At 40.3% G+C, this 26,921-nt stretch overlaps 1 protein-coding gene across 1 annotated transcript in view; it reads left to right on the top strand.

The window, feature by feature from the left end:
* Nucleotides 1-26,921, top strand: part of csmd2 (CUB and Sushi multiple domains 2) — a 200,744-nt gene that overhangs the window by 140,464 nt on the left and 33,359 nt on the right. The window contains exons 32-47 of the mRNA XM_029514850.1: nucleotides 471-587; nucleotides 2,804-2,917; nucleotides 7,317-7,412; nucleotides 7,938-8,141; nucleotides 8,775-8,899; nucleotides 11,121-11,217; nucleotides 12,076-12,180; nucleotides 12,415-12,533; nucleotides 14,387-14,456; nucleotides 15,795-15,911; nucleotides 16,142-16,351; nucleotides 17,856-18,044; nucleotides 21,309-21,486; nucleotides 24,391-24,536; nucleotides 24,640-24,720; nucleotides 25,039-25,152. Coding sequence (XP_029370710.1) covers nucleotides 471-587; nucleotides 2,804-2,917; nucleotides 7,317-7,412; nucleotides 7,938-8,141; nucleotides 8,775-8,899; nucleotides 11,121-11,217; nucleotides 12,076-12,180; nucleotides 12,415-12,533; nucleotides 14,387-14,456; nucleotides 15,795-15,911; nucleotides 16,142-16,351; nucleotides 17,856-18,044; nucleotides 21,309-21,486; nucleotides 24,391-24,536; nucleotides 24,640-24,720; nucleotides 25,039-25,152 — 2,082 coding nt within the window. The remainder of the gene's footprint in view (nucleotides 1-470; nucleotides 588-2,803; nucleotides 2,918-7,316; nucleotides 7,413-7,937; nucleotides 8,142-8,774; nucleotides 8,900-11,120; nucleotides 11,218-12,075; nucleotides 12,181-12,414; nucleotides 12,534-14,386; nucleotides 14,457-15,794; nucleotides 15,912-16,141; nucleotides 16,352-17,855; nucleotides 18,045-21,308; nucleotides 21,487-24,390; nucleotides 24,537-24,639; nucleotides 24,721-25,038; nucleotides 25,153-26,921) is intronic.

Raw genomic sequence — 26,921 nt, 5'->3', positions numbered from 1 at the left:
TCCTCACACTTGCAGCAAGGCCTAAGTCACCCTGGCTGCTCTCTGACATTCCCATGGTACTCGCTACAAACACAGCGGAAATCTGGTAAAAGATCGCCCGCGTTGAATTCGGCTCTCATGCTGTGAAGTTATATGTCAGGTGGAATACGTGCACATTTCCCACGAGCAAAAAAATCACGCCCACACACCTGGGTTCTACAATGATACCGGCACGTGCAAAGCATCCGGGCCTCATCTCATCCAGGCTAACCCTGAGGGACACTTGGAAAACATTGCAATTTCGCTGTGGCAAACACCAGGGACATCTTCCACCCACAGCTCAGTCAGACAAGGAAAGTAATTTAGGAGTGATGGAACAGAGGTGATGGAAAAGCAGGAGGGTGGAGAAGTGGAATCTTACACGACTAGGGTTAGATCATCCTTCAGTGTTTTTTCCTGTTTCTTCATGTCTCATTCCTGTGTCCATCCAGCTCCATGTGGTGGACAGTACTCGGGTTTGGAAGGAGTCGTCTTATCTCCTGGTTACCCCGGAAACTACAGCAGTGCACGAACCTGTCTGTACTCTGTGGTCGTGCCAAAGGACTACGGTAAGCTAACGAAGAATATTGTGTTGCTGGATTTATCTGTTCTTTCTTATTAAATTTTAAATTGCTTGTGTGCACGCTCGCCATTTGAGGATATATAGAGACGATGACATTATTCTATTGCATAAATTTCCACTCATTAGGCTCAAACTATGTCCAAGTGCCTCAGTGGACTATGCACATTTTCTACACATTATTTTTCTTCAAGACAGGTGAGCAGAAGAAAACATGTTGGTGGAAAACCTGTAAAATCTCCCACACACACCGTCTTCTTTAACTTCCAATTAAAGGGCTCTATTCATAGCTTTACTGAATGCATTTTTATTTTCCTATTTTCTAAACACAATAAAATCACACAGTAATTGATTGTTCTCATATCCATCTCTCTCAATGCCATATGCATATTTTCACTTTACTGTAGTGGAGCAAATTAATTACTGTCTCACGCATTAGGTGCACAATATGTCTAAGACACATGCATTCACACGTGCCAAAAAATAATTGGGTGTCTGGAAGATTCAGAGTTGTTGGAGTTTCTGCACTTTTTTTTTTTTTTTGGCATTTCCATCTTAAAGGTCACAGCTTGCTTCCAATATGTGATCAGTTAGTGTGGGTGCATCAAATGACTGAGAAAGCAAAAAAAAAATAAACAAACAAAAAACAATGCATGTGGGTGGTTCACAGCTTAAACATGCAAAATGAAAAATGCTTCACTTGCTCATTTACTTGCCCACAGTATCTCGCGGCTTCACTTTCTGTCCGTTTTTCTGTTTGCTCTCCTGCTCCCTCACCTCCTCCTTCTGGCTCTTTAATGAGTTATCAGCACAGTGCCTCTCTCAGGGAAAGCTCATGTCCTGTCATTGTTAAATTACACTGAACAGCAGCGGCCCGCATGTGTTTGGCTTTGGGGCACTCCACCTCAGTCTTTCTGAATGTCGAGGTCACGATGCCCATTCGGTGATACGATGCTGTTCCAGAATGGCTGGGCACCCATCCTTGTCTCCTTGGTTCCTGTTGGCAACATGTTTCACTCAGTGAAGTGAAAGTGAGGGAGGACGTTGAAATAATTAAAATCCACATTTGCATTTTCCTAGAAAATGGCAGTGGGCCCCAAGGCAACACACTTGGTCGTGCGGAGCCGCATACCTCCAGCTTGTTGTTCTCATCAGGCTGATGCACTGGTACCCTCAAATGTAAACAGGCCAGATGTCACTTCTAGGGTTGGAAAAAGTATCGATTAGCTGCTAAGCGTATGTGCAAACAGTGGTGACCCTGGACTTTTCTTTATGAGAAATTTCGGCAGGTTAGTAAAGCATTTCAAAATTATTTATATATTAAAATTATTACTAACGTGAATGTACTTTTTGGCCTGTGGCGTTATCAATTGTTTTACTGCTCCTAATTGATTAGTTAACCACCGTCTTGCCGTGCTGTTTAGAAGTTACATAATTTCATAGTTACATATTGAAAGTGAAAGAACTTTTGCATTTTTCAGGTTAGTAAAAATATTAAATTCTGCAAAAATTTTATTGAATACCAAATATTTTCAAAAATATTATTTAAACCTGGTATCAGGTTTAACATTTTTGTTCTGAAAATAGTCACTTGATGAAGAGGATGCACAAATAGGACACTACTAAGTATGAGAAAGACATGACATGCCGTCACTCCTAATGGTCAGCACTAGCCCCCTGTCCCTTCCATCGTCTTCCTCAGTTCCTCATCCCGATCATCTTTCTCTTTAACCTGCCGTTTCCGCCAAAAGTAAACTACCCATAGATTAGATGTGACAGAGCTGAATATGTTCAGGCCATAACGAAAGGGTGGGTTGAAAGTATGAAAGCAACAGAGTGAAATTTTGTCTGCACATCGTCCAACAGATTGGCTGTCATTTCCTGAGCTTGTCATCAACTGACAAGCCATCAAGCTGAGACAGGTTCGCTGATCTCCCTGTGTAATATCACTTTTTGGTTGTGTTGCCATAACTGCTGGTATTATCCAACTCACTTTCAAGAAGACATTTTGACTGAAATTGCTGTTGATAATATTCTCTTGGTTGTGGATACTACAAAGCAACTTTTTGTGGATTACCTTGTCATTTTAAACTGATTTAACTGATTTTTTTTTTTCTTTCTTTATTTCTGTTACTGTAATGCAAACATTATGGGCTAATTTCTGTTTCCACTCATGTCAATTGTCTGTTTATCTGTCTTTTCTAGTGGTCTTCAGCCAATTCGCCTTTTTCCAAACAGCCCTAAATGATATTGTGGAGGTTTATGATGGGGCAACGCAGCATTCCCGTGTTCTCAGCTCCCTGTCTGGCGCACACACAGGTACTTGAACACAAACATACATAATCAGATGTCCGGACACATACACATTTTGTGTGTTGTCTCTGTAGGGTGTATTTCAGATGATATTTTACTTCAGGAAGGTGGAAAACAGGCGGTATTTAAATGGAGCCGCATGGAGGCAGAATGATTCACGCATGCTTTGTAGATCTTTTATTTCATATTCAGATGCAGCTTGTAACAAATCAGCAAGTGTGATTTGACTATTTGATCTCCTAAACATTATTTTCTGACACGACAGGGGACTAAAGGAAATGTTGTCTTAGCCTTATATTTTTATCAAGGATCCAGTTAAACTCAGAGACAAATTGCTGACAGAGGCAGCGCTGCCGTGGCTGCAGGTGGGCTCCAGTGAGGTGTAAAACAATCGAGCAGTGACAGCAAGAGTCACAGGGATATCAGCAGACAAGCTCAAGCAGGCTTGCATGCACACGCACATGAATTGTTATTCCACAAAAACACATCAACTTTCACGGTAGACACACCCGGCCTTATGTAATTGCGTGGTTGGGTTGAAACCAGAGAAATTAGCCAAGGATTTCTTGTCTCTCATCATCTAACAATGCATATTAGCAGCATTAGCAGTGCTATGATTTGACTTAGAAACTACAAGCACTGGTATTCCATTTTAATGGTGCCTTAACTGTGCTTTGTTTGCAGCTGTTTATTCATCACTAGAACAGCTGTCTAAATCTTCACCAAAATTATTCTCTCTGCTTGCAGCAATTACCTTGAATAAACACACATCAATGGCCACATGCTTTAAATTGTTGCAGTTTAAAACAATAATGTATGGTTTGTTATATATTAGAGAAAAAAAATGAAGGTCATAGCAATTTTGTTATTACCCATTGAAAATGTTAATGGAATAAATCATTAACATTTTTAAATGCATTTTTAAATGCATGTTTAAATACTTGAACTGAACTCTTTCCTGTTGTGACCTAAACCCTGGCTTCATTTTTAAAATGTAATTATTGCCATCTTGTACTTAGATTTTATTCTTGGCTGTTATACAGTCAAAATTCTAATAAAAAATTCCTGTAATCCTGAAGATGAACTTTGACATTCAAAAAGTCGCTCAATGAACTGAGGGCTTCTGAAATATCACTGTATGACTGAAAGGAGTAGTTACTCTAGGTGAGAAAACGGGGGGGGGGGGCAAAATGGATAACACTTGTAAGGTCAATAGGGGGAAGGTGAACAAGAATGGATTATCAGTGTTGCAGCAGTGTTTTCAATTTGCAGATGCATACATGTGATAAATGTCACCACTGTGTTACCGGGGCAACAAAAGAAATGGTTAGAGTAGAGGGAGGTTCAACATTTGAAGAGTGTACAAGTGAAAAATGTGTGTGAGTTTAGTGCAGCTCTCCATCTCAGCCTGCCCTAGCTCTGTGGCTTGACAAAAGCAAAATGATTGCTTTGGTTTGTGTCCAGGGCAGCCTCAGAAAATCCAGGTTACAGCTCAATAAACAGGACGCCATATTAACTGCGGACTCCTGGCGGCAGGTTCACAGAGCTCTCTAACCAGGCATGGCAGAGCGGAGTTGACACACTTTGGCATGAGATGAGAGTTTTTGCCCACACAGTGATGGAAGAACTTGTACATGTCGGTATAACTGGCATGAAGTAGGCATGATCCAAATATATGTACCTCCATCTCCCAGACGGATGTTGATGTTCAGAAATTGACTGAGATAGCTATCTGAATATTGTAAAGCGAGGAATTCACCCATTTTCAAGCTGTCAATATGTGAAGTAAATGCATTGTTAGGTAATGAGCATTTTATTGGTTGACAAGATAGTATTTGTCAAGCCTTTTCAATGACAGTAGTGAAAACATATGGCAGAATGCTTGGATTACACTAACCTTCAAAAGTTTATTATATTAAACTAGTCCAAGTGTAGTATGTTTTCATTAATTTCATATCTTCAAAGGCAAATCACACTTTTTACAAAGAAAAGGTGATTATTTGAATTATTAGAGGAAGTGCTAATAAACAGAACAAAAAAGAAAGGGGAAAGCAGAATAAAATGAATGATAAAAGATTTGAATTGAAAAAAAGGGAGGCGATGTGTAGGCAGAAGGGACAAAAGGACTTGATCAAGAAATCAAGCAGACTTATCAAAATGCAAATTTTTGATTTAAGAAAAGAAATGACAACTGTAACCCTCTTGGCCATCTGCTGGGACAGGGGATTCCATTTTTATTCAGCGTTTATTCTCGTTTGACCACTTTTATCATTAATGCTACTTTTGTGTCAGTGCAAGTGCACTGCTGAGGCAATGCAAAACATGTATTCATAAAATGTAACATTCCCTTCCCTGTCATCCCCGCTGGGCTAACTCTACTTTTAACTCTATGGGCTTTTGAATTGTGGTTTAACAGCTTTTGTGTTAATCTCCACCATTATTCCTCTGGCTGTTGTGCCTGAATCAGTGCACACCAACAACTGCTGCTATTTTCTCCCAGCCAAAACTGTCTGTCCTTCCGCGTCTTTCATTTTGCCGGCATAGAAGATCCTTTTCAGGGTAAAGCAGTTTTGAGCTGGAGAGTGGCCAGAGGGGTTGATAAGTTTCATGCTGACATGTGTTTGATTTGTCTGGATGAATACCTGCACCGCACAGCAAATTATGAAACACTGTCACCATGACAGCACGTAGCAAGGGCTTCCTCTAATAAACTACCCAGCATGCCTCAGGGATCCTACAGTGGAACTTGGAACAGTCTGGTGATGGCACATGAAGAAACTGTGCAATTGGAGTTACCTCAGGACACTGCACTTAAAGGTGCAGAAATATTCACAAAGAAAAAAATGGGAGCATAAACATGTATGCACTGGGTAGACTTGCTGCCACACACAAACACACTCACTCAGACGCACAAATGTTGCCTCTGGGGTTAAGCACGTCTGCCTCCCACTACAGTGTGTGACAGCAAGCAGACGCAGAGTAATGAGATCCACTGCAGTGAGCCAGTCAGCAGCACACTGAGAGAAAGACAGAGATGCTCACACTTTAGATCATGTTTTGTGTCAGTCAACAAATAGTTTTCCACCACAGTAGATGCACCATGTGGGTTTTTCTTGGTTGTAATTACACTTCCACACTAAGCCGATGACGATCACAGGAGATCATAATAGTCATTCGAGAGAAAATATTCTTTTCTCTAAGGATTTCATCAATATTCAATGTTCAGAGTAAAATGCGAAAGCAACTCCAAAAAGTACGGAAAGAAGTACTGATTAGTTTTGTAAACAGTGACAGTGCTTTACTTTTCCCATTAACACAATTCACACAAAAGAGCCTTTATGTTTAAAAAATGGCTTCCAAATGCCATTAAAATCCAAACTAAAATCTTCACTCACACCCAACCTAATAAAAGCTTTTTGACCCATTGGTCATTAGTTTTGAAAGCTGGACAGCCAGCAGTCTATTGTCAGTTGACCTCAGTTCTGCTTGCGCAGTCTGCCATTTAGACTTCCTGAATAGGAACAGGAGCTTTAAGCATCAGCTGGGAAAGAAAACCTTGAGTTTACGTCTGTATTTCAACAGTGAAGGTAAAAGCAGAGGGGAGGTGTGATTTCTGCCGGTGGTTCCACAGTACTCTTGCAGTGCCAGTTTAACCCAGCTACACATTCTCCAGTGATGCTTTCTTAATCGTGAATATGAGCTGCAGTGGAAGGTGAGAGTTCCGATAGTGTGTCCAGGACCTGAAAAAGAGATGAATTGTAAATTAGACATTTTTCTGAGCTGGGAAAAACAAGAACAAGATGTTGAGGATAGTGCTGATTAAAAGAAACTTCTGAGCTCCCCAAATGTGACTTTTTATTGGCAGATTACAGTGATATTGGTGCCAATAATCAGGTCTCCCATTTAGTCACACTGTAGCTAAAGGAAATTGTTGGCCATGTGATAAACATAGTCCTGTATGACTGTACAATATTAGGCTAATCTTTTCCCCACCATCCATTTGCATACTGTTATGTTCGTGATATCTTAAAAGCAAATCATGTTTTCATCACAGCATAACATAAGTCCAGACTAAACAGCATACATCTACGCTTTTCTACACTACAGTTTCCAAAGAGAGGTTTTAAATATATATCCATATTCAGAGACATCTGCTGTTTTTCATGTTTCACATAATCATTAGCTTCAGTATTTTTGGATGCATTTTAGAATTTTAATGCTGGGCACAGTTTGAGTCCTGAAAATAGTGACATGCACATATAAATTGTGTTGTTCAATATAAAGCAGCACAATACATGTGCTTTTTACGCAATGTTTGTTCACAGCAAGAGAGTAGATAGTAATTAGGTATGAAGCACTTTGGTTAAAAATAAACACTACAAACTTTGTCTTTTCTCCACCACAGGCGAGTCACTGCCATTAGCAACCTCCAATCAAATCCTGATCTGCTTCACCTCCAAAGGCCAATCTAGCTCAAGAGGATTCCACTTGGTCTACCAAGGTATGATTGTAACACAGACTCGCACATAAACACAATTAAATCCTGCTGCCTCATTTCTACTGTTCTTCAGTTCTAATAGCCCTGATTCCTCTCCATTATAGATCACTTGCTTAGAGATTCACCTTCAGCTGTGAGTTGCTTGTGTGTGTCAGCAGAATTGTCTGATTTGGAGCATTAACTCAGTAAAAGTACGGTGGTCTGGCGTAAAGGTTGAGCTTAAACTCACCAGTTCATCTAGTCCCCTAAGAGAGACTTACCTCTGGAATGGTTATTTTTCCTCCAACGATGCAGTGTGCCAGGGATGGTGTTTACTCCAGATATCCCACAGCAGTGGCAGCTCTGGTGGAAATTTAATGAATAAATAATTCATTTTTGCATTTTATTGGGAATAAGCTGAGGGAACCATGAGGCAAAGAGAAACTGAATATTATATTTAGTTTTATCCATTTGGGACACACTAGTCATACTGACACTGATAAAGTAGTAAAATTTATATCATCCCCCATTCAAAATGTTTCTCCACAGCTGTACCACGGACCAGTGCCACCCAGTGCAGCTCAGTCCCTGAGCCCCGGAACGGCCGCCGGATGGGCAACAACTTTGCTGTTGGAGCAGTGATACGTTTTGAATGCAGCCCAGGTTACATTCTGGAGGGATCAAGTGCCATTGAATGTTTAACAGTTCCTAATGCTTTGGCACAATGGAACAGCTCGATACCAAGCTGTATTGGTGGGTATAAACACTCAGACACAATTACATTCAAGCATTCACCAGTCAGGATGGTCATTGGTTGCTTTGTCTTTTTTTTTTTTTTTTGTTTGTTTTTTTGGAGGGGGGGGGGGGTGGATGTTGTAAAATTTCTTCCTTTCTTTTCTTTGTTTCCTGCCATGTCTTGTGTCTCTATGTCTCTTGTTTAAAAACTCAAGTGTCAAATTCTTGCTAGTGTGACACAGATGTGGGTTGCCAGCCAGTGCCTAAAGCAACACAGTGAGATTCAGCCATGCAGCACACAGGTAGCAGGCACTGCTGAGGGTCACAAACACACTCAGCCAAACACATATGGGGAGCCACATGTATAGTGACACACACTCACATACAAAAAATACAGCTGTAGCAGCTGCTGGTACACAGTCACCATATGCATAGATGTGCAGAACCAGCTGGGGAGACGGAGTTCGAAAATAGAATGTGTGTTTGCTTTGATGGTGAGGTAGAACAAACTCTGCATGTGGTAGTGAAGTGGCCTCATATTTTGGTTGTGATTTATCATTTAACTTTTATGAAAAACTTTACCAAAGTTTTTTGTTGCACCAATCCTGACACAAGTTAAATTTTCTCAACACCCCCCCCCCCCCCACATAGTTCCATGTGGAGGTAATCTGACCCATCGAACAGGCACCATCTTGTCTCCCGGCTTTCCTGAACCATACCTCAACAGCCTGAACTGTGTGTGGAAAATCACTGTACCCGAAGGATCAGGAATTCAGGTTTGCGTAACAAATTTTCTTCCAGGCATCAGTGTGTTTCATGGGTGACAGCTTTGTAATAATCAGGTTATACAGATTTACAAAAGAATAAGTCACTGACAGTTTTTGTCCCCAAGCCCATTCAAAATCCAAACCAACCCAATGACATAAAGCAGGCAAGGTAAGCAGCGTTATAATCATGCAATCAATGCATGTCCTGATGTAGTAAACTAATTAAGTTAGAAGCATTCAATATTATAAAACACATTTTAATTCATGATTAAATGTTTTTTTAATCTCTCGCCATTTTCAGCTTGTTAGTTTATCTGATAAGATCCTATATTAATGAAAATTCTCATGCTCAGCTCAAGTGACTTATTTGCGTGGTCCTGGGAACAAACTACAATTTGGTGGTATGTATTCAGATTACTAAGGGTCAATTAACAGAGTTAGCACCTTTGTATAAAACTATAGTATTTACCATTCTCTGGGTACATCAATGCAGCTAAATGGTAGAGCCTATAGACTGAACAGAGGCTCTGAATTTAATTTGGCAAATCACTATACCAGAAACTTCTGACTAGAATTAAATGTGTTGAATTTCCTCTTCAATTGCTTTACTTTTTTTTTTTTTGTGAGTGAATTCAGTTTGCATATTCGTATTCTGTGATGCATGTGTGATGGAACTCCACCAGGAACCTGAGCGAGGTCCCTGTGGAACTGCCTGATGGAAAGTTTTTTAGGCTTATGCTTCAGCCTCTGTGGCTAATGACCTCTGTGGTGTCCCTCAGCTATTACCTCCTCCATCTCAGATGACTGTCCTTGCTGGTGAAATACACAAGTTGGCCCACAGGCATCCTTAGCATGCTCCGCAACACAGCAGCATTGTTCTAGCCTGGAGGTTAAAGAGAATAGGAATAACCGTGATCTGATGAAAAAAGCATGAAGATTAAATATAGTTATGGAAAGTGGTATGGTTTGTTAACGATGTAGGAGCGTGTTCCTAGGGCCGCTTCTACATAAAAACACAAGCTTCCTTACTGCGGGGGCATCACTGCATGTGCGACTTAAATGTTAGGTGGCCATTCTTTGGCCATATATTCTGTCAATGAATCCTCCTCATGCCTATTATTTGCTGCCCATGTTATCAGTTCACACCTTGGTTCCTTTTCTTTGTCTTTCACTTTTGCTCCCCATCGACCAGTGGGTTGAGACACTGTAGTTTGGGGTGTCACGATCCAGAGGAAAATTTATACGAGTGAGGCACCTTGCCGGCACATTTGCTGTGGCCTGATAATGAAAGATCAATCTGTGATCTGCCTCGTCTCCCCAGGATGTGCCGGAGCCCCTACCGCCCCTTTAATTGGCTTGTATCCGATCTATTACCATTGCAAGCAGATGGTGATGACCAAGGGACAGATGTGAGAGGGAAAAGAAAGGGTGGCTTGTGGGTAGATATAACGAATGAAGACGGATGCATCCAGTGTTGAAGACGAGGGTGAAATGTATCTAAATAAAGGCCAAAGATGCAGTAGATGACTCAGTGTAGATCCCCTCACACACTCAGTTTCTTATATCAGGGGTAAGTCTACCAACATCTTTCTGTCATTCAACAGCAAAACATGTTTTCAGCACCATCGTTTAGGCAACCTCTGAGAATCGAGTGTGTGTTGTTTCTGGCAACTGTTGTTTGAATAACTCGGAGGTTGTCTCCCCTTGAAGAATATTCAACATATACTGCGACTTTCTGCCACTTCTCTTTTTCAAACCAATACCCCCCACTTGAGCGCAGTCTTTCAAGAAGACATTCGGGGGGCATAGAAAAGAAAGTAAGTTGTATATTGTGAAATGACTCACGTTACGCTCTGGAGAATTCTGAACTCTTGCTGTTTTCCAAGTCCTTTGGGTATGATCAATTTATCTTTCACCCTTCATGTAATTTAAACGACTTAAAAAGGAAGAAGAACTTTAAATAGTCATTTGAGCCATTTTAGAAACTCTTATATCTAATATCTTTGTGTATGTGAGTAGCTACCAGTGAAATGAGCATGCCATCAGTTCTTTTTTGCTCACTTTTCCGCTTATATCTTATGTTGAGCATTAATCTTGAGCCCATTTGTTGATATTTGACACATACACACTTCTTAACCCAACTGTCACTCCTGTGGTCTCTGATGTCCATGTTTTTTTTTTGTTACTAATTGTGTTTGTCCTCCAACACCCCCTCTATTTCCTTTCTCAGATCCAGGTAATCAGCTTTGTCACAGAGCAAAACTGGGACTCACTGGAGGTGTTCGATGGAGGAGACAACACTGACACCATGCTTGGCAGCTTCTCAGGTACTGCAAAATATGTGTTTGTGTGTCTGCACATTTATTTTATTGTTTGATCTTAGACATAAAACAGTTTATACCTAAAAGCAAAGTCCAGGCATTGTGATGGCTTAATTACTTCTCACAGGGCAGCGTCTAGTTCCTGGAACAGACTGAGTTTGTTCATCAGTGCATACCGTACTGAAAACTGGGGGCCTCATTTGGCACAGTTTGGCACAGTTTGGCATTGTTACAGTGTTAAACTCAGAGTACATAAAGCCAGCTGGTGTAGACATGAGAAAGTTTAAAAATCCAATCTCTTTGAACATCCCCTAGCAAACTCTTGGTGCATTTCCACAAAGGTTAGCTTTTTTTTTTGCTTTTTTTTTTTTTCCCCCTGCGTAGGGTTGTAGTGAATGTTTGTTTACTGTGCTATTCCAGTTATAGTGAGGATATAGCAAGAGGGAATTCTCCCATTGTTTATGCTTGGAACCAAACCAGATGTAAATGTTGGATGTACCCTTAAGTAACGAGATGGAAGAGAAATATCATGCTCACAAATTTGGGTTATTAAACCACCAATTTTAGGTCGCATCTATAAAATATAATTTTATTGAGGGTTTTTTTTTTTTTTTTGTTTTGTTTTGTTTTTGGAAGGATGGTTGTTTATTCTTAGTACCTGCTGAGTGCATGACTACAGATCAGAATCAACTAACTACAGAAGGTTGACCTATATTGCATCTCGCTCCCTTTTGTCTTTTGTCCGTGCACACACAGACAAACACACACTTGCTTTTTAATCACCACTTTCAACAAGGAGCAGTACCTTGTGCAGTTAGTTATGGTCAATCTATGCCAAACTCCTCTATAAATCTTTTCCCCAAGGCACCACGGTTCCTGCACTCCTCAACAGCACCTCCAACCAACTGTACCTCCACTTTTTCTCCGACATTAGTGTGTCTGCAGCAGGATTCAGGCTGGAATACAAAAGTGAGTGAAAATATGGTTCTGTATTCCCTCACGTAAATACCAACACCCTGAGGACAGGAAGAAGATTAAACAACAGCGCAGTTCTTTGGAAAATTTACTGGTCCTATTCCTCCCCATGTCTGACATTGTACTCTCTCATAATAGAATTGGGGCTTTTATGTTTCTATGCTGTTAGTAAATAGTAATTTTTCCTCTGTTCTTGCTCTCTTCTTCATCTGTTCCTTGCCCCCTCAGCGGTGTCTCTGACCAACTGTCCAGAGCCTGTGGTTCCAATGAATGGCATCAAACTCGGAGAGCGTCTTCAAATGAATAATGTTGTGTCTTTCCACTGTGAGCCTGGATATACTCTACAGGTAACATTTATGGTCTTCACATCTGGTTCATCATTAACTGCCAATAAAAGCACAGTGATACTTATCCTTTACTGGCCTTTGTCAGAGTCACTCCTGTCAGTGATCCCCTGAAGCAGTGGTCACATTTTATGGTAATGGAGTGAACAAAATGTTAAACAGAATAAACTGGAAGGACTTGGCAAGATGTTTGGTAGCTACTTTTAGAAGTTATGCTCTACTTTTTCAGCCTCTGTAAACATATTTGCAGGTTTTAATAAACACCGGTCAGTGAATGTATGCATCGCATTTGCATCTTCACTTGTGAGTAAGTTCACCACGTTCTCAACTCGGGGGCGGGTTTATGAAAATTGTGTTTCTGGTTTCATCAATTAAGGATCATTGTTAGGATTGATCTTTGTCATCCAGACTAGATGTTACAATGTATGACCATGTTAATCTCATCAAAGATTATCCTCCATTTGTGGGATATAATTTATCAGATGCTGTGCAGGCTTTGCTAGAAACTCTGAGTTCTGCTTGAAATGACTTCATTCTGCACGTCCTGCACCAGTTTCACTGTCATCATCAGCAGACAGATGGTGACATCTGTGGAGCACATTGGATGCAGCAGTTCACACAAATTCTACTTGAGAGTTCTCTCTCCAGTCTGTCAGGACTGTGTGTTCCCATCAGTTTTCACGCTTTGCTCCCCTTCAGAAATATCCTGGTTTGGTTTGTGTCACTGCTTTTTTTATCTACTGCTTTTATTGCAATGTTTAATTATGATGGACGATCACAGTGGCACGATTCGATAAAATCGGATAGTGGTTTAAACATTCCAAAAAATGTTTGGGGGGATGATTTCAGTTGTGTTTTGCCATCTTGAGAAGAACATGTTTGCTGTTGCTACATTGTTAGCATTAACAGCTGTTAAGTCAACAGTTTTGCCGACAGAGGGACAGAATGAGAGAAATAGAAATCAAGCAAGATGGTTGCTTTCCATTGCTGGTGATAACTTCTGACAAGTAAGGAATTTAAAGTTTGATACTGAACTGGCAATTTTTCTTCTAGACCAGTAAGAAACAGCTATGGAACACTGGATATATAGCAATAGCTAAACCTAAAAACAGCTCCTTTAATGCGTAAATGTTGGCATTAAGTGGGAATACTTGAATGCATGCATGATATAAATTAAATGACAAAAAACATATTTAACATGAATTACTGAATTTAATTTTATTCCACTGTAATAATAAACCTTTTACTTTCACCTTTGGTGTGACGGAGAGGCTTTTGTGCCCTGTTTCCTTCCTGCATTCTTTTTTATGAAAAAAGTCTTCTTTACATTAATCTTATCAACTAGGAATTCTGTGATTCAAAATTATGCCTGACCTAAATTAGGCAGGTGGATGAGGTTGGATAAAGAGGAAATTAAACTATCGTCCCTCAGTTGTGTCATTATCAGCCATTGCAGCAGCCATCTTTGATTAGGGAGACAAGTAAAATAGCACTTTATAGTAGTTCAAAAGTACTATGTTCTACTTTTTTGTGTTCGTGGCAAGTTAGTCTTGAAATGACTGGATGAACACCGATTGTGTTGCTTCTTTTAGCAACCATAAATGTGAACTGCTCTATAATCTTTCTCTCCGCCTCTCCCTTTATGATTGTCTTAATGTGCCAGGGATGCTGCCTCCCTATTGTTCTGTCACTTCAGATGGATTTAGTCATTTAGTCACCATATGAAATCATGTAGCGACAGGAAGAAGGTTCAAATAATTGGGGCAACAGATGAGTGACAGTGGGAGAAGAAATTAATTCATCACCTGCTCCTTATCTGACTTTTTTCCATGTGTCTGTGTGGATGCTCCTTGCAGGGGAACTCACACATCACCTGTATGCCTGGGACCGTTAGAAGATGGAACTACCCACCTCCTCTCTGCATAGGTAAAAATACCTGCTTTTTTTTTTTTCTGTACTCCACTTTTTACTTGGTTGCATTTATTTGTTGATTCTTAACCCAGGTGCATACTATACATGACAAAGACATGTCCCACCCATACCAGCTGACATACAAAAATCTATGCCAGAGAAAGCCACAATAGTAAAAAAAAAAAAAAAGAGTTCATGAGAAGCATGAAATGAAGGTACAGTGGTATTAGGTTAGACCTCCTGCCTGTGAGAACTGCTTGACAAACGGGCTCCACTTATTGGAACAACCTACTACTGCCTAATTAGTTCCATCTCGGACTGTGACTGCTTCAAGTCGAAGGTAGATTCATCGTGTTTACAGGCATCAGCAGTTTCCTTATTTCCTCAGGCTTTTTTTTCTGCTGTTGCGGGACAATGCTTGACCCTTCACTTATTCCTTACAGAAACGTGATGGTATGCTACTCTGGTTTTCTCTTCCCTCCTAATTTATATAAACTCCAATTTGTCCCATTTATTTCTTAATCTTCTACCCTGTGTTTGCCTGTTTTGTTTTTTTCCCCTATGCAGTACCTCTTTCACTTTTGATCAACTCATATTTTTCTACCATGGATTTGACTTTGCCTTTATTTTTTTAATTTTGGTGTCAGGATGTCTCTTACTCTTTTAATCTTTATTGATCCCATCTCCTCTTCTCTTCAGTATTTCAATAGCTGTTTTGTTTCTTTGTTTTGTTTTTTTTTTTTTTAAATTGTCGCTTCACAAGCTTGTGTGTTTCGTTGTCCTGAATTTCAGCCAAAGAAATATTTATTCATCAGTGGTTAAAGATAGAAGATGAAAGATGAACAGTGCCAAAAGATACCACATATTGAACCTTAATATCTGAAGTAAAAACAAAAGAGATCCAAAGCTCTTTAACAGATAAATTGTCCCTTTTGAAGAGAGGCTCGTCTGTCTCTTCTTATGACAATTTTTATTGATAAAAGTTTTAAGTATTTGGTTGTTTAATGTTAAATTTGGTACATTTTTCACACGTTAGTTTTATTATTGCAAAGAAAAATGCTTTACAGTACATCAGCCTCCACTTAAGTCACCTTCACCCAATGCAAACCCACATAAAAGTGTTTTATTACCCCAGTTTTTTGAGTAAGGCTTTATAGTGTCTGTGACTTAGTTCTCCTGTGCATTAACAACAAAATAGACCAGATGATATTACACTATGCCATTTTGCCTCATATATAATGTAATCAATAAAACTGCCCACTCCAACAATGAGTGAGACACATTTGTAATGCAATATTAATCCAGAACCACTGTTTGCATATGGTAATGAAACCTTTGTTTACCCTCTGCTAGCTCAATGTGGTGGAATCCGGGAAGAAATGGAGGGCATGATTCTCAGTCCTGGTTTCCCTGGCAACTACCCTAGCAACAGCGACTGCACCTGGAGAATCTACCTGCCAGTTGGTTATGGTGAGCATCACGAGGGGGCTCTTTGTGTAATGCCACACATTGGCATTTCTACTCTTAAGGGTTGATTGTGCAACCTTTCTGGTTGCATTATGAAATGACACAATTTGCGGTTGTAGATATATCAGGCTGAAATACATTTAGATGTGAGACCCTTTCAAAAGGTACTTTGCACTGTTTCAAGAAAAATGTGGTATTTCTTTTTCAATGTGATTTCCTGTTCTTTTCCCCAGGAGCACACATTCAGTTCCTCAACTTCTCCACAGAGGCCAACCATGATTTCCTTGAGATACGTAACGGGCCCCTTGACACAAGTGCTGTGATTGGCCGATTCAGTGGACAGGATAATCCCTCCTCCCTTCTCACTACTTCACATGAGACAACAGTATATTTCCATAGTGACCATTCACAGAACAAACCTGGTTTCAGGTTTGAGTATCAGGGTAAGAATCCAGACATGATGATGATGAAAGTGTACTCAAACGTCCTTGTAAATAATTCAGAACGTAGAAACAGAAAATGATGATGACGCTGTGGATTATCTGACAAATATAGACCCTGTTAATTTACATTTGTAATAGTGAGCATAATCACCAAGACTAAATTTTGCTAATTGCAGAGCTGAACCTGTATCAACTGTATGAATTTTATTACTCTGCAAAGCATACTCAGACTAATAATTACTTTGGTGTTGCTGGAGCTTTTTGGCTGCTTTAAACATATTTGCTGTCAATGAAATATGCTTCTGTAAAGGTACAGTAAACTATAATGATCAGAGCCGCTACCCTGAATTGATATAATCACAGATTCACTGTTAAAATCAATGTCACTGAGATAAACTATGTCCTGTAAAAGTAAGACATGCTGTAATCAATATCATGGAGTGTTACCTTTTTTGCTTCATCTTGTTTATCATTAGAGCCATTTCACTGTAAGGTGTATGCACGTAACGACATACAGTTACGGAATTAGTCTCACCAATCTACTGTGTCCAACTTATCAGCCCATACTGCCAGTGAAATCCCCAGATCTATAAATCTTGGTGTATAAAACTGTTGACCACCTAAAAGATTTCCCTGCCATGTGCCAATAAACAGTCTCACTGCATGTCCACACTACTGCAAGTAATAAATTGCCATTGTATATGAAGTCAACAGGCACGCAAAGTTTGTATTTTGTGATTGAACCAATGAGTGAGCAAATGGAAAGGTAGCATTGTGCATTTACATAATTATGTATTCATTACCATATAAATCAAGAATTATATTTGTAAATACCTCCCTTTTGCGGTTTTTGCATGAGTTATCTGCTACAAAGGAAAGCTGCGATCCATAAAAAGTTTAGTTATATTTATATCCTGGCTTTTCAAGATTTTCTGGCTGCTCTGCTTTTGTGTCTATGAGGGCAAATAAAAGAAGTACAAAATATTTGCCCACACCACTTCTGATCACTGTCATATTCCTCCGGCACAAGTCAAACTTGCCCCTAGCACTTTCTTTTTTTTCCTCTGATAACTCGTTTAAGTAGGAGGGAGCCTTGGGAGGTTGACGAGGCGGAATAACTGAAGGATGAGGAGGGAGGAATTAAAGATAGAAAGTAAAAATAGAGGACACAGTATTGCCGATGTCTAAAACCAAAATGATTGCATCTTTAGCATAATCAATGGTGGTTTTTGCCTTTCCTGCCTGAAGCTACCAATCGATTCACACAAGGAATTTGAAACAGCCAGATGGTCAGTATCTGTAGGCGGCCACAGTGATCATCAACACCAACAGGCATATCGAAATATTAATTCCCCTGTCTACACTGTTGGCATGTTCACAAAGGACGTGGAAGGATGTTTCAGGAGGACATATCATCTCAGCTACAGTAGTAATTTACTGTTCTCTCTGACAGGTTAGCTGTTTTGAAATAATTGACCTCATCACTCCTCTCTCGTTTCCTCAGCTTATGAGCTACAGGAGTGCCCCGATCCAGAGCCTTTCCGCTACGGAGTTGTGGTTGGCGCTGGCTTCAATGTGGGCCAGTCCATCTCCTTTGAGTGTTTGCCTGGATATCTCCTAAAAGGACACTCAATTCTCACCTGTGAGCACGGCACCACCCGCAATTGGGATCACCCTTTCCCTCGCTGTGAAGGTAAGGGATTCAAGAGTTGTCTTATTTGTAATTTTGTGACTACGTATATTAATTTAAACAGTCTAAATATTTCCGAACTATGGTAACCTAAACAGTCTCATGAAAACAGAGTAGTGTGATAACTTCCTGTTTAGAACAAATTGAGTGTGAACTGTGGCCGTGCAGATAAGGATTATCACTTATAAATGTAATCCTCCATTTAAAAAGCAAAGTACTTATCAATGAAAATCAATGCTGTGCTAAAGAGCAATGGAGACAAATAAAAGATGAAAGATAAAAGAGGGCCTGAACTGAATAGAAAAGTAATGGGGCTCTTTCTTTTGTTGTGTCCTTGACCTACGTTCTCATGCTTTAGCTGTCAATTGTTCAATAAGGCAGGCAAAATTGCAGGATGGGGCAGTTGATGACCATGACACTGGAACTTTGAATGGGTGAGAGATGAAGCAGCTGGGTGAAAATGCAGATGGAGGAGTTGAATCTCTAATATTTTCCTCTCTATTATTGCAAAAAAAAAAGTAAATTAAGTAAAATACTGTACATTGAAAACAAGATTCAATTATCCTACTAAGTATGCTATACCCCAGACTAATTCATATACGTTCTTTATTCTATGTACAGTTCATTTCTTTAATCATTTGTGTTATTCCAATGTAGATCCAGGCTGTGCTGATAAAATATAAAACATTTATACATGTTTAAGGCACATGATTGAAACACTATGCAGTATATTAACACAGCATTACACTACATTATATTATTTAATGTAGGGTAATACATGTATTATATGACATAATACATACACTGATATATACAACTAGTTAAGTATGCATTTTTGTTGATGTTTCAACATCATTGGCACAAGTCGGCAAGTCGTGTGTAAATAAATAAATGAAAACCTAAGGATGATATTGTGTTTTTTTTTTTGTTTTTTTTTTTTTTTTTTTGGTGACAGTAATCAAACTGCTACACTAAACTGCGTGAGCCCTGAATCATTCTGCACTTTACTGTACATTGTTAATGTTACAGAGATACTTAATGCCAGTTGCTCATTGTTGGAAAGCTGTGTCTGTGTAGTTCTTCCGCCTCGCCAATATCATCAAATGACATGTCAACTCGACTTCGACCTTATTGACAGATAAGTCGTCCTGAAAAACAATCTGTCACTAATGCCCTAGTATACATGTATATTTGTCACTATTCCCGTGTCTGTTTCAGTATGAATTTAGTGTTTGTGGTCTGTGTGTCCGTGTGTGTCGGCAAGGTAAAATGGCCACAAGAAGGTTGCCTGATGCATCCGACTGCGAGTGTAATTGAATTGGCTTTAATACTGTGACCTGGTGTGAGGACGTGATGCAGCAGGAGCTGAAATGGTAGGGGGTCTATCACTCTTAATGGGATAAATATTGGAGGTATACAAATTCTGAAATCAAAACCACAATTAAAACATCTACTATCTTGTGTTACCACACTGTCAAAGATGACCTCCCTCTCTCAACCCTCTCCCAAGCCAAAGCAACCTGCAGCCACATCTGCAGTTTGGATCCTGTTGAGTTCTCATTACTTTTTATTCATCCCATTATCTATTTTGCAATTGCTAGTATAGCACATAGAAAATAACTGAATGGCTCTGAATTCAGTTTTTTCTTTTTTTCTTCTTCACACCTCTGAAGTACTCACTGACAGTAACATACAATTTCCATTGCTAAGCAAAGTAAATGCATTAATCTTTTTTATGATAATTAATATTATTTTTTTTTTTTTTACTCTCAGCTAAGTCATAGCCTGTTACATGCCAGGAAACAGTATTGCAACAATTTTACTTGACCCGCTATATAACTTGGTACAAGCTGTTGTTCCATTTCTCTTGGAGTAGGGGGGAATTGATTTTTCTTACTTTGCCCCCACTTACCTGCTTACGTGGTATTTTAATAACACCATGGTGTGTCTGTGAAATACCACGTCATTCTTTTTTTCCACTTCTCTGTGCATTGGATTTATTTATTTATTTAGCTGCCTTGTCTCTTCCTCCTCCTTTTGCTTGTGTAAAAAGACAAGTCAATAATAATATGTATGTATATAATACATTTTGGAATAACTAACCTTTTCAGTTTCTTGTTTTTCTGTAAAAAAAAAAAAAAAAAATTATAGGCAGCAAGGTGCTGTGTGACAATTTTGAATTTGAAACAATTCCAAGGCTGTCAAGCCTTCTGTTCCCACCTAACCCTGAAGCAAAAACTCTTTCGCACATCATGCTTAAACAGCTCACCAGTCGATAGCATCACCCAGAGGTGCAACTCCATGGAGTATCCAGGGTTTAATCAATTGGTCTTGATCGATAGCTCATTTAACCTGGAAAGGCAGCAGCAGAGGGGCCACTCAGCCACAGGGCCAAAGCAAGCATCTGTATTACATGAACACACACATGACCTGAGCAAGAAACAGAGGGGTAAAGCATGTAGTCTCTGCTTAAGGAATGATTTTGTACCCTTTGGAATCAAAGCGGTGTGCCGTTGAGTTGAATATTCTGTCTGGTTTGCTTGAGATGCCCGCACTACTGTGATTACCACTCCTACCTGATTTGCTTTCTTCACTGTGAATAAGGGGTTTCACTGAGGGCACCAGCGGGAATTTTCAGCTCGATAATTGTTAAGTTGGTGGGAACCTCCTGAGTTCCTAAGCAATGTTTGAAATATAGTTCCAACTTCTATGTATGCAGTTTTGAAGCTGAGTGTAGGGATGTGGGCGTGTTACGTCTTTTTTTCTTTTTATGCAGGATTGTTCTTTTTAACCTCAGGACAGCAGGTGTGTGAGGTCTGTGTTGTCAGTTCTGATAGACACCTGCTGTTCTATCCTATCCTGTCAATCAAACACACACAGGTTTACACACTCATGCATATCCACTCCTTATAGATGTAACACATACTGTAAACACACACACACACACACACACCTCTTAAAAGCCCAGACCACACTAATCCCTTGCCTCATCTCTGCACTCTCTCTCCACCCCCAATGGGAAAGGCCTGAGGCCTTATCTTAGCAAAACACTCTATCCAAGTCCCCACTTGCTAACAGGCTTTACTGGCTAATCTTTAGCTCAGACAAGCGCTAGGCACTAGACGAAGAGTGAAGAAGAGGAGGGAAGACAGTGAGAAGGGGAAGTAGAAGAAGAGGGGGGGGGTGTAAAAATCCCCGTTTTTATGCATCTGTCCTGCTATATTCCCAGCCTGGCTCATATAGCTACACTTCTTTTTCCCTCCTCAGTGCCTTGTGGTGGGAACATTACGTCAGACAATGGGACTATCTTCTCCCCGGGTTACCCAGAGGAGTATCCCAGTTCAGCTGACTGCTCCTGGCTGATCTCCATTGCTCCTGGCTTTGGCATCAAACTGAACTTCACCTTACTTCAGGTTCATGGACCCCATGATTTCATCACTGTGTGGTAAGAAATTACGGCTTTAGATATGTGCAAATTCCCCTCAAGTAGTGTGGCTTGTGTGTTCTAGCTGAATACTTGATTGGGAAGGTAAAGTGAAACAAGATTTAAAAAATGCTAAAATTCCACAAAGCATTACAATTTATTAGCCATCATGAGGTTTTGGTCGCTTCACCAGAAGTAGTATCTTACAAAAATTTCAACCTATAGAATTAAAACATGGCTTTAAATTGTGTGGCTGAGCAGGTGCTCTATGTGGTGGGGGTGGGAATCTTTTACTATCTCAAGATTCGATTCGATTACGATTCTTGGGGCTACGATTTGATTCATAATGCTTTCTGCTTCAATCTATAGGTATGCAAAGCATCTTCATGATCTACTCCAGTCTGCTTTGTAAAACAGAATGACAAATGGAGACATTAGAGAGTTTTTTTTTTTTCACATTTATTAAGTTTTAAACATTTATACATGCTTAGACAGAATTATTGCTACTGTTGCATAAAAGCAATATCATATATTGCTTAAGTAAAAAAAAATAAAAGTGTCTCTTTATATAAAAAAAAAAAATAGTGCAGTGAAACATGGGTTCCTCATTTTGCAAACCTTGCATACTGTGAAGCTCATCTCAAGCTTGGTCTTCCCATTCAGTAAATAGGGCCCTATAAAATCTGCGATCATGAAATCACGGAATGAGATATTAAAAACAGAATTCATTATGAACACGGAATAACAGAACTGGCCGACATTTTACATAAAAGTTTTTTTGTTTGTTTTTTCTGCAATAAAAAGGAACGTGTCTGTCGGGAAAATGCTTCGTGGGGGTCACTAATAACGCACGCCCCCCAACCCATGAATGAATAAATAAATAAATGAATGCATGAATGGATGAATGTGGTGACTTGAGCTTAGTGGGCACGGTTTGATTCCCAGTAGGGGCACCAGAACATGTATAGGTTAATTGGTGACTTGATGTAAATGTGTGTGGTTAATTGAGCAGCATGGTGGCATAGTGGTTAGTGATGTCACCTGGGCTACAGCAAGGAACGGCAACCCCACCAGTTCCTAGACCGGACTGGACTGGACTAGACCAGAGACTGGACCCCTGCAGAGAGTGAAGACAAGACCAGATCAGACCAGAATAGACAAGACACTAGACCGAGCCCCCCCTCCAGAGACTAGACCATTTGGGAAAAAATAAGAGATTTTATAGGGCTCTAGGTAAAAACCAAAATAAGTCCAAAGCTTTGCCGTCAACAAGGACAGGGCCAGTTAAACCTCTTTCCTCCATTATTGTAGTTTGCTCCTTGTTTTGGGGCTTACTGCACATGTATGTTCCGGCATGCGTATGTAGGCAGACAGCCTGCAGATTTTTTTTTTATCGATTTTGTATCATTGTAAATTGCGATTCTTATATGAATCTATTTTTTTTGGCACACCCCTACTATGTGGATTTTCTTTCTTTCAAACTGTTTTGTTATAAAAGCCAAAGCCAAATTACAAATGTTTAACTTTGAGTTTAGTGTTTCACGTTCTGATAATATTTTGAAATTGAATTTTCTCGTTATCGTCACCTCTGCAATACCTTACCTCTGCAAAGTCCTTGTCACATATGCCTGCTTTTAAACCTGTAACACCTCCAGCTTTTTTCCCCCATATCAGCTTCCGTTCTGTTGCTAGACAAAACCGAGTCAGAGTCCAGTTAGCTTATCTCTAATACCTCCGCCCCCTTCTGTCTTTTCATTTTCTGTCCTTTATGTGACTCTGCAGCTTGTTTTTACAAAGTACAGTAGATTCCCTCCCTCACTTAAATGTGTGTGGAAGAAGATAGGGGGAGACAGTGGGTTTGTTTATACTGTACTGAGTATGTGTGGTAAACGTTCCTTTCATCCCCTCAACAATGTATGGCTGAGCCCAACATATGTGCGACGAAAGACCAGATTTCGCATGCATGATGGCCGCCAGTCACAGTTGATCCAAGACAAGCTTCAAAGGTCCCAGCTCTCAGTGGGACCGCAGATCTGACTGGCAGCCAACATGACAACAACAAGTGCATATGGCATGAGGTGTTGGACTGTATGTTTTGCCGATTGAGCTACTTATAGGAGTTTCTGTCAAGATTTTGAGTCCATGCGGTATTTAAGTCACTAACTCAACATGGCTGGCGATCCAAAATGTCCACTTTTGGCCTTATTGTGGCTGCCCTGTAAATGATCCCCACGGCATTGATCTTTCCCAACAACCTTCTGCAGAGCCAAGATGGGGACTATCGCATTCCCCAGTTTCCAGTCCCCACATCTTTGTATCTATCCATTGAACTACTGAGCCAAAGAAATGGGCCCCGTAATGGCAGCTTGGCCAGAGTGCTGTCAGGCAGCAGTCCCTAGCCAGCCGTTTCCAGAGCTACTTGTAATCGCCCGTGCCCAGTCTGACAGCCAAAGACAGATGGTTTTTAAGCTGAACGGTTGTGGCAGGAATCTGGGAGCTGGCTTAATCAGCCATGCCCACGCCAAGGGACTGCCAAGGCTGGGCCACAGCTTCCAGAGACACTCCCCTTGGATGGCAGTTAGCAGGGACAGCACTATCCAGACCTGTCACTTCACGCTTATCTGTAATTTTTACCTTATTTAAACATAATCACAGAGAGCAGCCCACAGTAATTGCCTTGGGCTTGATGAAGTGAAAGAAGCTTGGTTATACTCTGCTGCTAGAGCCTGCTTGACAGTAATGTGGCATGTGGCTTTGTTTGGTTCTCTCACTGATATGCCTCGCAGTGTTGACATGTTTTTTGTTTAGAGTGTACAGTGAATATGTTAGCAGAGGGTTGACAGAAAGCTCCTATGGTTAGTTATCATTGCTGTATCTCCAGTGGGTTATTCATGATGATATAATTGACTCATGACTTTTTTTAAGGGATGGCCCACAAGAGACAGCCCGGAAACTGGGTGTGTTTACTGATGGAGAGCCCAATGATCCACCCAGTAGTACCTCGAATCAGGTGCTAATACGTTTCCGTAGTAATACAGAGAAAGGCGGACTGTTCCGTATCAACTATCAAGGTATGTGAATGGTCTTCTTTCATCCTTACTTCTGAGCTGTTGTTTCACATATACATTGTGTGCTTGACTCCTTTTGTGCCTCTGATTGATGTTTTCAATAAAGCGTACCGACTGCAGTACTGTCTGCCGCCCCCCATCATTCCTAATGCAGAGATCCTGATGGCAAGCAAAGAGTTTAGAATTGGTAGGTGGAAATGATATCACAAAAAAGCTCCTTCACACACAATGAAACACACAATCACTACTATTTATGCTCTGACTTTTTTTTGTAAGACATTAGTCCCATGCTGACTCGTCGAATCGAAGCATTCTGAAGAATTACAAATCCTATCAAGTCCTTTTAGCGGGTTACATCACCCCAAACTGACTGACAGCACGTCCTCTGGACTTTTTCTTTCACAGAGACACAATGGATCACGATTAGTTCTGCAGACATTTGGGCTTGTTGCCACCATGTATGATTGGTCACCGACTCTTCCTCCTCCTCCATCTCTCTCCTCAGGTGATATAGTGAGATACCGATGTCTTCCTGGCTACCAGTTAAGTGGAAACAGCATCCTTACCTGCCAGCTAGGGACACACTTGGAGTTTGAGGGGCCTCCACCCTCATGTGATGGTGAGTGAATGCTTGAGGAACCTGTGCAAGAAGGCACTGTAACAACTTAACCACTCACACTGCTCGGAACAACCTGAGTGGGCCACTAACTACATCTACGAGAAGGGTAGGGAGATAAGGTTATTTCTCAGAGCATCTCCATGGTGGTCCCACCAATGTTTATTCTACACATCCAGATGTCAATGTGGAAATCTACAGCCATTACAACTTCTTTTTTCATGTTTTCATACTTGTTTCTCTCCTAGCTGCATTTAGCATATTCTTCTTTGCTTCTTTGCTTTATCCTTCTTATTATATCTTATATAAGACAAAAATGGTTTCTCGTGTATTTTAAATATAGGTATCACTTTTTCTACTTTTCTACTCAATGTAAAAAAATGCCTTCAGTGAATATGTATATAGCAGAAAAAAGAAACATTTTAAAGCAAATGTTAAAGCAGAATTTAAAGAGATTCTTGAGATTAAGGATCCTTGCTCAGGTTTCTTTTGAGAGTTCAGTCCCCCCCCCAGCCACATTTTTACACTGGATACCCTTCCTGTCACAACCGTCCCCATTTCTCCAGGCTTGGGACCGGCACAAGCCCTATCACTGGTTTGTGTTGTGGCTGATTTTTGAACACAGGGCCTCTGCATGCAAAACATGCACTCTCCCTCTCAGCTACGTCCCCAGGCAGTTGAAACACTGAAACACAGTGTTTTGGGTTTTTTTTTATCTACAACAACATTCTTCATGTTTCCCCACCTTGTGTAATTTGGTTAATTTTATCTCTTGATCTTGTTTAAACCTGCGTTTTACTGAAACCACAATGAAGTCCAGTTAGACCCAATTGGTCATGGCAATATCATGGTGCATAATCACACTCATGCATTGCAATGCTGTGGATTACTGTCTCTGACTAAATATTTCCCATGGAAATTGATTTCCAGCTGTACAAGTTGTCATCACAAATTCCGCAATGCAGGAATGGACATTAACACTCTTCTAAACCCCACATAATGATGCATCGCTTTGAATAAATGTTGTTGTTTACAGAATAAGCCATCTCAGCTTTCAGAAGGATGGTCATGTTTCACTATGTATTACAGCACAGGTGAAGCACTGCCATTAGTGTTTATTTTCAGCAGGGTTATAGGTAGTCACTATCATTTTGCCCTAATCATAGACTAGCAACTGCTAGTTGCAGTTTTGCTTTATTTGTGGCTCTTATTTCTGCTGCAGCAGCCACATTCAACACACAACTCTCTCTGTCTCTGTGGATGATACTTGGCTCCCATGAGGCTGAGGGTTGCTCCTGTGGTGCGCTCTACATGCTCCTCCCAGAGGACTCAGTGTTCCCAACACATCATCATCATATTGTATGTTGAATTCTACACTCATCCCCTGGGCAAGACACTGAGAGCATAAATAGGCCCCTTTTTCTTTTAGCTTCAAAATATCCTTAAACCTTGGATCTTTGACGGTTTTTCAATAGAAATGTCAAAGTACCCAGAACACCCAGTGAGAGGCAAATCACAGGAGACCGTCAGAAAAAGGTGTGCATTAGTCCTGTCTCCTTCCTGCTCTCTTTTTATTATGTCCGCAGACTCATAATTGCAATTAAAAAATATCGCACAACACATATATTGTCTTGTGCAGTTTTGCCTTGCTAGGCCAAACCAACATGTGCACAATATCTAAATGCGGAAGTTTTGCGACAGCTGAAAACTATTTCTCACAGTTTACTTTGCATTTCAGTTGTGACTGTGCTTTCACGCTCGCAGCTTGTGTG

The sequence above is a fragment of the Echeneis naucrates genome, chromosome 11, assembly GCF_900963305.1.
Source record: "Echeneis naucrates chromosome 11, fEcheNa1.1, whole genome shotgun sequence".
In the NCBI taxonomy this organism is placed as follows: Eukaryota; Metazoa; Chordata; class Actinopteri; order Carangiformes; family Echeneidae; genus Echeneis; species Echeneis naucrates.
Note: the sequence above shows the minus strand (reverse complement) of the source record. Positions and strands in the feature narration are given on the sequence as shown.